The 11,284-nt window shown below is 43.4% G+C and overlaps 1 protein-coding gene across 9 annotated transcripts in view; it reads left to right on the top strand.

The window, feature by feature from the left end:
- Positions 1 to 11,284, top strand: part of NR2C2 (nuclear receptor subfamily 2 group C member 2) — a 95,565-nt gene that overhangs the window by 69,123 nt on the left and 15,158 nt on the right. For all 9 annotated transcript variants that reach the window (XR_004228838.1, XR_004228837.1, XM_023216115.3 and 6 more), the window contains 4 exons: positions 960 to 1,062; positions 5,512 to 5,691; positions 7,949 to 8,096; positions 8,863 to 8,956. Coding sequence is in view for 7 of the 9 variants with exons in the window: in XM_023216115.3 (XP_023071883.1) it covers positions 960 to 1,062; positions 5,512 to 5,691; positions 7,949 to 8,096; positions 8,863 to 8,956 (525 nt within the window). In the remaining 2 variants the exon portion in view is untranslated. The remainder of the gene's footprint in view (positions 1 to 959; positions 1,063 to 5,511; positions 5,692 to 7,948; positions 8,097 to 8,862; positions 8,957 to 11,284) is intronic.

Genomic DNA, 11,284 nt, shown 5'->3' with positions numbered 1-11,284 from the left:
GTATGTGTTCCCACCGTGTATAAATCATTTTAAGGCTTATTGTTGGCTCAAGTTCAAGTACATTTTAAAATAACAGCTATTTTTCACTTGCGCATATATCAGTTATAGTATTCTCCCAGATGAATTGCTGTTGCCTAGAAAATCACCACAAATTAGGGGAAGATAGCAGGTTTCAAAGGTCATTTGTTCTCGTCATCTCACCACCGGCTGCCTCAGTCAGAGTCCTAGTTATTTAATTAATAAAGTTTGGTTATTTCTCTGCCAATACACTTCTTTGCATACATTCAAGTTGTTATGGGAAGAATCTTAAATATCTTCATTTGGAAGCGTCTGTGTGTGATTCCCCACATGGGCCACAATTTTGGGTGGTTGTAGTAGCCAGATAGAGTAGATCAGTGGAAACCAGCACCTGATCCTGGGAAACCACCCAGCTGATGAGCAGTCCAGATGAGTGGCAGAACCATTCTGGGTGTCAGATTAAGTTGTCATTTGAAATTTTCTCAGTTCTGTCCAGAGTTCTCCTGCTTAGAAACCCAGCATTGAGAATTTATAGTTAAACATTACTTTGCTTAGTGATCTGGGTTTTTGTCTGTGTGTGTGTGTTTGTTTGTTTGTTTGTTTGTTTTTGAGATGGGGTCTCACTCTGTCACCCAGGCTGGAGTGCAGTGGCACGATCTCGGCTCACTACCATGTCTGCCTCCCGGGTTCAAGCAATTCTTCTGCCTCAGCCTCCACAGTAGCTGGGGATTACAGGCGCCCGCCACCACATTTGACTAATTTTATATTTTTAGTAGAGACAGTGTTTCACCATGTTAGCCAGACTGGTCTCAAACTCCCGACCTCAGGTGATCCACCCGCCTTGGCCTCCCAGAGTGCTGGGATTACAGACGTGAGCCACCGTGCCCAGCAGTGATTTGGTTTTTAATTGGCACCCCTGTTTATTTCCTGGTTTCTCTCAGATTGTCACGGATTCTGCCTCTGTGGAGCGTTTACTGGGGAAGACGGACGTCCAGCGGCCCCAGGTGGTAGAGTACTGTGTGGTCTGTGGCGACAAAGCCTCCGGTATGTAGTTCCAGGTTATGTTGGCACTTATAACGGGCCAACAGCATGAAGTAACTGTTGTGAGGTGGGGTGGTAGTTAATTTAGAAAGACCATTTTATGTACGTTTGTAGGTTTCACACATGAATTCTACTTTTCTTATTGGGGTAATGATGTAAATAAGGTAGTTTGTCGAATAATTAGACATAAAAAGGAAAAGTCAAGAAACGATTTCTGTGATTTGTAGATCTTGGTTAAGTGTGCATTTGCACAGCACTTGGCTATTTTACAAGATGTATAATTTGTATAATCCCCCTTCATCCTAACTGTAACTGTCTCTATCATCCCCTTACTATAACCCACTATGAATAACTGCTGTAATGAAGCAGGAGGCGGCATGTGATTCCAGCTAGAGTCCCAGGGTCAGGAAAGGCCCCACAGAGGCAGTAACACCTGGGAGCCTTGGTGATTGTGTACATATTCGTTGGAGCAGGAGGAGGGCATTCCAGCAAGTGGAGCCAGGGCCTAGAGTTTAAGGTCTGTACTCACGGTGTCCTTGAGAGAGAGCTCATAGGCTTCTGTGATTACGATTGGGTAAAGTGAGACTGAAGCAGATGTCTGGCCCAAAAATTCAAGTGCTGGCCTGCTTGTACTGGGGATCCATAGAAGGTTAGTGAGGCAGACAGGAAGGAATGGAAAAGTATTTTATAAGAACACAGTACCAGGGATGCCAAGGGCACAGGCCTGTGTTCTGTGATGGCTGCCTGGTTCCACTTTCTTCTGTGGTCACAAAATTCACAGGAACTTTGGACACTGTAGTCCTGGTTTTTGTTTGTTTTGTTTTTTAAAAAGGAGGTTGGACCAAGCCTCTTAGGAAGACAGACCCAGACAAGCATCTACAGAAGATCGGAAGCTCCAGTTTCTCTTCCATGCTGGTGACACCATTTATCTGCCAATGGTGCCTGCCTCTCCTCCCACCCTTTGTCCTGGTAAACCCAATCCATCCTATCCCTTCTCTGAAGTCCTTACCTACCCCAGTAGGCAGATAGACAGTGCTGCCTGTGATTCTGATTGCCCTTTCCTACAGATTTCTCTAATCAGTTGTTGCCTACTCATATAATTCACTCTACAGGCCTATCTTCCCCATCAGAATGTCAGAGCAAAAACCATGTCTTACCATCTATCTTTGTATTCTTGTCTTCTTGCTCAGCAAGGAAAGGCACTCTACAAACTTCTGAACAAATGAATGAAGCATGAACATAACAAAAGGGCCATAGAATCTGCTGGACTTCCCCTTTTGTCAGTCTTCTTCTGAGCTTAAGGAAAGGCCTAGTCACAGGCTCTTGGTGCCATTGTCTCCTGATACTAGTGTCACTCAAAGAGATAGAGAACTCAGGGAAATATATTGCAAAGAAAGGAAAAACAATGTTATAGAAGGCACTTTACCACAACTATTCTTAAAAGAACAAGACCGAGTTGTTCCAAATGCACACTTGGAAAATGGTTTTGCATACTAGAGCTTAGAACAATGGGATTCTCTGTAGCCACCATAAATGGTAATCCTGTGAAATGTATTCTCCTTGGCAATGTAGCTGTGAAATTGGATTATACAAACAAGACAGAATCAGAAGAGCATGTCCATGGTCAGTCTCAGCTGGAAACAAGTGAGGCATAATGTATGTGAAAGTACTTTGTGAATAAGAAAGCTAAACTGAAGGAGGGGGCACTTTTTTTTTTGAGGTGGAGTCTTGGTCTGTCGCTCAGGTTGGAGTGCAGTGGTATGATCTCGGCTGACTGCAACCTCTGCCTCCCGGGTTCAAGTGATTCTCCTGCCTCAGCCTCCCGAGTAGCTGGGACTATAGGCATCTGCCAGCACGCCTGGCTAAATTTTGTATTTTTAGTAGAGACTGGGTTTCACCATATTGGCCAGGCTGGTCTCAAACTCCTAACCTTGTGATCTGCCTGCCTCGGCCTCCCAAAGTGCTAGGATTATAGGCGTGAGCCACCTTGCCTGGCCAGGGGCACTTTTTGATGTCATTGATAATTAAAAGTTGGCAATACCATGCAAACTGTACACCTGACAAGGGATTACTACCCAGAACGTATAAAGAACTTAACAGCAAAAAAAACAAGTAACTCAATTTTAAAATGGGCAAAATACCTTAACAGACATTTCTCAAAAGAAGACATTCAAATGGCCAACGGTTATATGAAAAAATGCTCAACATCACTAATCCGCAAGGAAATGCAAATCAACACTACATGAGGTATCACCTCCAGGTAGGATGTCTGTAATCAGGCTGGGTGCGGTGGCACATGCCTATAATCCAGCACTTTGGCAGGCTGAGGTGGGCAGATCACATGAGGCCAGGAGTTCGAGATCAGCCTGGCCAACGTGGCAAAACCTCATCTCTACTAATTTTTGTATTTTTATAAGATACATATTTTTTGACAGGGTGCGGTGGCTCACGTCTGTAATCCCATCACTTTGGGAAGCCAAGGCAGGCGGATCACCTGAGGTCAGGAGTTCGAGACTAGCCTGGCCAACATGGTGAAACCCCGACTTTACTAAAAATACAAAAATTAGCTGGGTGTGGTGGTGGGTTCCTGTAATCCCAGCTGCTTGGGAGGCTCAGACAGGAGAGCCACTTGAACCTGGGAGGCAGAGATTGCAGTAAGCCAAGATCGCACCACTGCACTCCAGCCTGGGTGACAAAAGCAAGACTCTTGTCTTAAAAAAAAAAAAAAAAAAGATCTTATAAAATATATAAGGTTTTATTTTTATTTTATAAAATCTTATAAAAATAAAAAAATTAGCCTAGCGTGGTGGTGCACACCTATAATTCCAGCTACTCGGGAGGCTGAGACACAAGAATCACTTGAACACAGGAGGTGGAGGTTGCAGGGAGCCGAAATCACACCACTGCATTCCAGTCTAAGTGACTGAGACTCTTGTCTCAAAAAAAAAAAAAAAGAAGAAAAGAAAAAATGCCTACAATTAAAAAGACAAAAGAAAAGAAGTGCTAGGGAGGATGTGGAGAAAAGGGAACACTTGTTGGTGGGATTGTAAACTACTAGAGCCACTATAGAAAACTGTATGGCGGTTCTTCAAAAAATTAAAACTAGAACTACCACATGATCCAGCAATCTCAGTACTGGATCCAAATCCAAAGGAAATAAAATCATTATGTTGAAGAAATATCTGCACTCCCATGCTTACTGCATGACTATTTACAATGGCCGAGATGCGGAGTCAGCTTAAGTATCCAACAGTGGATGAATTGCTAAAGAAAATGTGGTATGTAGCACAGTGGAATAGATAAAATTGAATGAAATCCTCCTCTTTGTGACAACGTAGATGAATATGGAGGACATCATGTTACGTGAAATAAGCCAGACACAGAAAGGCAAATATGATCTCACTCCTGTGGAATCCTTAAAAAAAAAAAAATGATATCATAGAAACAGAGAGTAGAACAATGGCACCAAGACGCGGGAGGGGAAAAGTGGGAGATGGTTAGGAAAGACTGACCAGCTGGTACAAAGTTACAGTTAAGTAGTAGGAACAAGTTCTGGTGTTCTGTTGCACTGTAGCCATAGCTAACAATAAGGTATTATATATTATAAAATACCTAGAAGAAAGGTTTTTGAATGTCCTTATTACAAAGAAGTGATAAATGCATAAGGTGGTGGTCACTCTACCTGATTTGATCATTATACAACATGTGGATATATTGAAATATCAAATTATACCTCATAAATATGGACAATTACAATGTATCAAAAATAAAAAGAGACACCAAAGTAAAACGAGATTAGAAAAATGAACTGTGTTTAATAAATGCATTCCTAGAACTGTGTTTCTAGAAGGCTCTGAGTAGCTAGCCCAGGTGAGCCATATGGTAATCCTCCTTTGCTGTGGGCTTTGGCAGTCACGGTCCCCACGCTTCTCCCTGTGACTATCCCGCTTCCCCAGGGGAGGCTTAGGGCCCAGGACGTGAATCAGAGAGAGGGGGTAAATGCAGGAAGTGAGACCCTCTGTGCCGAAGCCACACATGCACGTGTCTGCTATGTGCCACTTGTGGCAGGACAGGGGACCTGATCCACTTCATAAGCCCAGATCTCCAGGAATAGGACCCAGGTGTGTTCAAGTGGATAGTAGAGTTCAGCTGTCACCTGTGAGCTCCTACTCTATGTTAGACCATTTGTATACTAAGAGCACTAAGGTCATGCCATCTGCCAGCTGTCATATAAGCTGTCCGAGCTTCAGTATTTCCATCATGAACTCATAAGGCTACTTGAAAGGTTGTAGAGAAATTACGTGAAGGGTGTGGCCAGTATGCTTAATGCTCAGGCCACGTGGCTGTTGGCATCTAACAGCGTATGCACCCATCACTTCAATAAGACTTGCACAGGAACTGAATCCACAAATATAGTCACAAAATATTTGTATATTCTTTCTCCTGTTTCAGGCCGTCACTATGGGGCTGTGAGTTGCGAAGGTTGCAAAGGTTTCTTCAAAAGGAGTGTGAGGAAAAATTTAACCTACAGCTGTCGGAGCAACCAAGACTGCATCATCAATAAACATCACCGGAACCGCTGTCAGTTTTGCCGGCTGAAAAAATGCTTAGAGATGGGCATGAAAATGGAATGTGAGTAACAATATTTTAAAACCACATGAGTTAACACAGAGGGAGAGAGTAAACAAGAAAAAATAAGGTTTCTATACCTGGCCTTAAAATACTTGAAGAAAAATTACGCACTTAAGCTTCGTTTTGGTTTACCTCATGGGTCAGCTAGGTGATTCAGAGCCAGTGCTGCGGGGGTTGGTCTGTTCTCCTGCTGTGTGTATGGAAAGCCTTATTCCAGATGCATCAGGAGGCAGCTTAGTGGAGTGGATTGGACACAGGCTTTGGAGGAAAGCTGATACCAAATCTACCTCCAGGTGTGCCACTAAGAGAGAGCTATGACGCCTGAGGACACACGTAGCCTCTCAGCCACAGGGTCCTCTTTTGTGATCTACTTATTCACCTTACTTATATATTGCTCCTGAGGATTACATCAGCCTACTCCTTGTCTTCTTAGCCCCTCTGCTTTCTTTTGGGATAAGGTCCTTTGCCAAGCCTCTGTGTAACTGGGGTTCTAAAGAGAAATATATTGCTTCTGGATGTGTGGGGCAGCCAGGGAAGGTCTCAGGCCCCTCCTTTCCACTCCCATAGCCAGAAGTTTGGGGGTTTTCAGGGACCAATCAGCATGGAGGTCACTTCCCTAACTTGCGGTGAAAACATGAAGACCAGGACCTAAGATGGGCAGCACAAAGAAATTCAAGGAGAGTGGAGTTAGGCTCAAACCACAGTAGGAAAATGGAGCTTAGCAGAGCAAGGCATGCAACTCAGCCTCGCAAGTCTGGTGGCCGTGGACCCAGGACTGCAGGCTCCCGCTGAGTATGCTGCGTGGTTCTGTCATCTTTTGCATAGTTTTGTAGGAACACTGAAAACCAATGTATTTCAGTATTGATGTTGACGTTTCTGGGAATGGGAATCTGTAAAATTCACTGGAGAATAAATGGAAATTTATTTTTTGAGAAATTAGAAATATCAACCTAATTTCTGCCTGGTGTGATGTTTTTATTTAATCTAATGATACTGCTCTTTCCCCAAAGTGAGTAAATAAATCACTGGCTTGGTGTGGGACTGGCCCACATTGCTAAGCTTTCCTTTTTCTCAATGATGAATATTTTTACTCAGAGCAGTGACTGAAATCAGTTTTCTTGTGATGATCACAGCTGTAGCTGCAAACACAATATTCAATTGGATAGCAGTTTGATTAGCAGCATATCTGAATGTTAGTCCCTGACCTTCATCACTTTTGTCTTGTCTTTAAAAAGCTTTCGTTTTCTTCAGTTGCTTCTAACATGCATATTTGCTCTTATATTAGACTGCTAAAAGGAGAGTTTGCTAGCATGATATAAAATTGACACCCATTAAAGAGTTTGCAGAAGTGATTCAGACTTGATTTGGAAATTAGAAGGGTTCCTCTACAAATTGTGGCATAGGAAATGCATTCTATTGAGGGCCTACTTGAAGGTGGGCATTTCTTTTCTTTTCTTTTTCTTTTTTTTTTGAGGCGGAGTCTCACTCTGTTGCCCAGGTTGGAGTGCAGTAGCACACGTCTTGGCTCACTGCAGCCTCTGTCTCCCAGGTTCAAGCAATTCTCTTTGCCTCAGCTTCCCAAGTAGCTGGGATTACAGGTGCCTACCACCACACCCGGCTAATATGTGTATTTTTAGTAGAGGCCAGGTTTTGCCATGTTGGCCAAGTGATCCACCCATCTCAGCTTCCCAAAGTGCTGGGATTATAGACTTGAGCCACCACCTCTGGCCCAAAGATGGGCGTTTCTTTATCCTTGAAATGGTCTATTTTGTTAGCATCATGAAATAAAAACCAACTGGGCACTGTGGCTCATGCCTGTAATTCCAGCACTTTTAGCAGGCTGGGGCAAGTGGATTTCTTGAGCCCAGGAGTCTGAGTCCAGTGGGCAACATAATGAGGCTTCATCTCTACAAAAAACAATAAAATAATAACATAAAATTAACAAAATGGCCCAGAAGGCTCATGGGTGCTTCCATAGGCCACGTAGATGCTGTGCTGCAGTTTCTTAGCAGGGAGTACCACCCATCGTGAGGTCTTTTTTATGCCTTTAGATTTGACATGGCATGGTTTGGCTTGATTTCTTCTCTCTGGCCGAAAAGTCCACTGTGAAAACTGAGCTAGATAAACCTAGCACCAAAGTCATCCTCCCTGCGGTAATGGATTTACTAAAGAAAACCCCTTACTTTACCACGAGGGATGTGGTTTTTATTGATTTGAATTGTTTCTCTAAACGCAAATGTTTATGTTGTGATTTAAGCTGTACAGAGTGAACGGAAGCCCTTCGATGTGCAACGGGAGAAACCAAGCAATTGTGCTGCTTCAACTGAGAAAATCTATATCCGGAAAGACCTGAGAAGTCCCCTGATAGCCACTCCCACGTTTGTGGCAGACAAAGATGGAGCGAGGTCAGTCCCTTTCTCACTGCAGTCAGCCTTTGCAGCTGATGGAGGAGGCACAGACGCGTCCCAGAACAGGCACTGTTGTGGCTTCCCACCCACCTGCCATAGCCTCCAACCTTGTGTTGCCTAATTCTGCCCCTTCTGGAGCTGCTCAGTGACACCTCTAGACAGGCCTGAGGATGCCTGATTTATCATGGGGTCAGAAATTCTCCTAGCCTTGAATTCAGATTATGTCCTGCAATTTGGGCATCATTCATACAGAAAGACAATTATTTTATAATTCAAGATTGGGGCTTTTCTGCAGTACAGACAAAAGGCCTAAGGTGAGATAAGGTCTCAGTGCTATAGTTAATTTGTATATTCTTTTTAATGTAATCTGTTGAACTTACTTTAAAAGGAACAGAAAGAGGGGAAAACAAGAAATCCAAAATGTATCAGAGAGAGAGCTGGAGTTGAGGATGCCTTGCTGGTTTTCTGAAAATCAAGTTAACTTTTCTTGGCAGAATGGCCACAGTGTGCAGTCATCCTGGAAAGCCCTGTGGAATGCATCTGCATTTCATCCTGTCTCAAGCTGTAAACCCAACTTTATGTATATCTCATTGCAGAGAGACAGGGGTGGGGGTTCTGTTTAGTCACTAAGCGGCTGAGTCTGGTTAGAGCTTTTCTGCTATTCAGATAGCTTCACAAATATGGAAGGACAGGTAAATGCAGCATGATCATACTGTGCATAAAATGTTGGAAGCTACTCTGAGTTTCTTTATGTCTTAAATAGACAAACAGGTCTTCTTGATCCAGGAATGCTTGTGAACATCCAGCAGCCTTTGATACGTGAGGATGGTACAGTTCTTCTGGCCACGGATTCCAAGGTGACGTTCTCTACTCATGCTTTCTCCCATCCTTTATGTTGACATTGCAGGCCGCTTCTCCAACTGTGTGCACCACCTTCTTCCTGGCCTTCAGAGACCACATCAAAAGCATGACCTACGTCTCGGTCTCCTTGTTGTAGCTATCTTGTGATTTGTTTAGAGATGCTGATGGCTTTTCAGATCAGAGCTGGCTGGTCATAATCACTGTGACATGTCAGTCTGGATGTTAATTTGGTGGACATTCGGTGGTTCTCTTTTCTGTTACAGTTTTCTTTTTCTCTTATACACATTGGCAAACTACTAGCATACCAAGGAAAGAGCTGCTTATCAGATGGCCTTTTTGCAAAAGCCCCGGGTTCTTTTTTATTAGATGATCTTCAGGATGAAGCTCAGCCAGGAATCTATCAATTCCAAAACTGCTAGAGCAGATCAGTCATAGGGATTTAACTTGTGGACAGAGACGTTTGTCAGTCCAAAGAGGGGAGACTGGCTGGCTTCTGTGAAGATAACCAAGGAGGGGGATTTTTCCAGGCCAGGGAACTCACTGTTTTTCTCATCTTGGTGCTCCTGATGTAACCAAGTAATGAGGAAGTAGTAGCAGCAAGTCACAACTCTAAGAGGGTGACTTGGTAATTGAGAACACTGGCATTGCTGCGACCATTAGACCCAGAGCAAGGTCTGCAGGCTTCCTTCTCATCTGTTCACAGTCTCATTCATGGGTGTTCTCAGGGCATTACAGGGCATCACAGGGCATTCTCTTTTGGGAAAGAGAAGACAAAATTTAGAGCCCTTGCCTGTCATGGAGAGCTGACCTGCGTGCCTTAGTCCTCAGGCTAGGCCTTGCACCTTCTATCTTTGGGCAGGGGCCATATGCATGATGGGAGCTGATGAATCACATGGGCTTAGCTTGTCACTAGCACACATTCTAGGACAGTGACTCTGACTGCATGGTCAAATGCAGAGAAAGCGTAAGCCTGAAAGTGAAGCCCAGATACCATGTTGCCCAGTCTGGTCTTGAACTCCTGGACTCAAGCAATTCACCCACCTCAGCCCCCCAGAATGCTGGGATTACAGGCATGAGCCACTACCCCTGGCTTTCTTTTTTAATTGAAATATAATTCACATGCCATAAAACTCACCCTTTTAGTGTACAATGTAGTCATTTTTGGTATATTTACAAGGTTGTACAAACCATCTCCACTATCTAATTTTAGAATATTTTCATCACCTCAGAAGAAACCCTGAACCGTATTATGTAGTCATTCCTCTTTTCCCCCTCTTCTCAAACCCTGCCAACCACTAATCTGCTTTCTGGCTCTATGGTTTTGTCAACTCTGTACATTTCATATAAAGGAAATCATACAATATATGGTCTTTTGTGGCTGGCTTCTTTCACTTAGCATAATGTTTTTAAGAGTCATAATGTATAGCATGTATCAGTACTTTGTTCCTTTTTGTTGCGAAACAATGTACCTCTTTTTTTTTTTTTTTTTTTTTTAAATACAGTTTCACTCTTGTTTCCCTGGCTGGAGTGCAATGGCGCCACCTCGACTCATTGCAACTTCTGCCTCCCGAGTTCAAGCAGTTCTCCTGCCTCAGCCTCCCAAGTAACTGGGATTATAGGCATGTGCCACCACACCCAGCTAATTTTGTGTGTTTTGTTTTGAGTAGAAGTCTTGCTCTGTTGCCCAGGTTGGAACGCAGTGGCACAATCTCAGCTCACTGCAACCTCCGCCTCCTGGGTTCCAATGATTCTCCTGCTTCAGCCTCCCGCGTACCGGGGGTTACAGGTACCTGCCACCACATCTAATTTTTTGTATTTTTAGTAGAGATGGAGTTTCACCATGTTCACCAGGCTGGTCTTGAACTCCTGACCTCAGGTGATCCACCTGCCTCGGCCTTCCAAAGTGCTGGGATTACAGGCATGAGCCACTGTGCCTGGCCTCTTTTTCTATTTTTTAATTGGGTTGTCTTTTTATTACTGAGTTGTTAGTGTTCCTTAGATATTCTGGCTACTAAACCATTGTCAGACATATGATTTGCAAATATTTCATTCTGTGAATTGTCCTTTTGTTTTATGGGCTTTTACTTTCTTGACAATTTCTTTTGAAGCACAACAGTTTTAATTTTAATGAAGTCTAATTTATCTGTTTTTGTTTTTGTTCTGTCACTTTGTCACATATCTAGATTTGTGTAAATGCCACCACACCAAGATACAGAACTGTTAAATCACCAAAAAGATCTTCCTCATGTTGCTCCTTTGTAGTCACATTCCCCTCCCCTCTAAGCTGTTTTTGAACCAGCATTGTAACTTCATTGGCCTAAGAG

Source organism: Piliocolobus tephrosceles, chromosome 2, assembly GCF_002776525.5.
Source record: "Piliocolobus tephrosceles isolate RC106 chromosome 2, ASM277652v3, whole genome shotgun sequence".
Taxonomy (NCBI): domain Eukaryota; kingdom Metazoa; phylum Chordata; class Mammalia; order Primates; family Cercopithecidae; genus Piliocolobus; species Piliocolobus tephrosceles.
The sequence above is the reverse complement of the archived record's forward strand: the minus strand, read 5'-3'. Positions and strand labels throughout refer to the sequence as shown.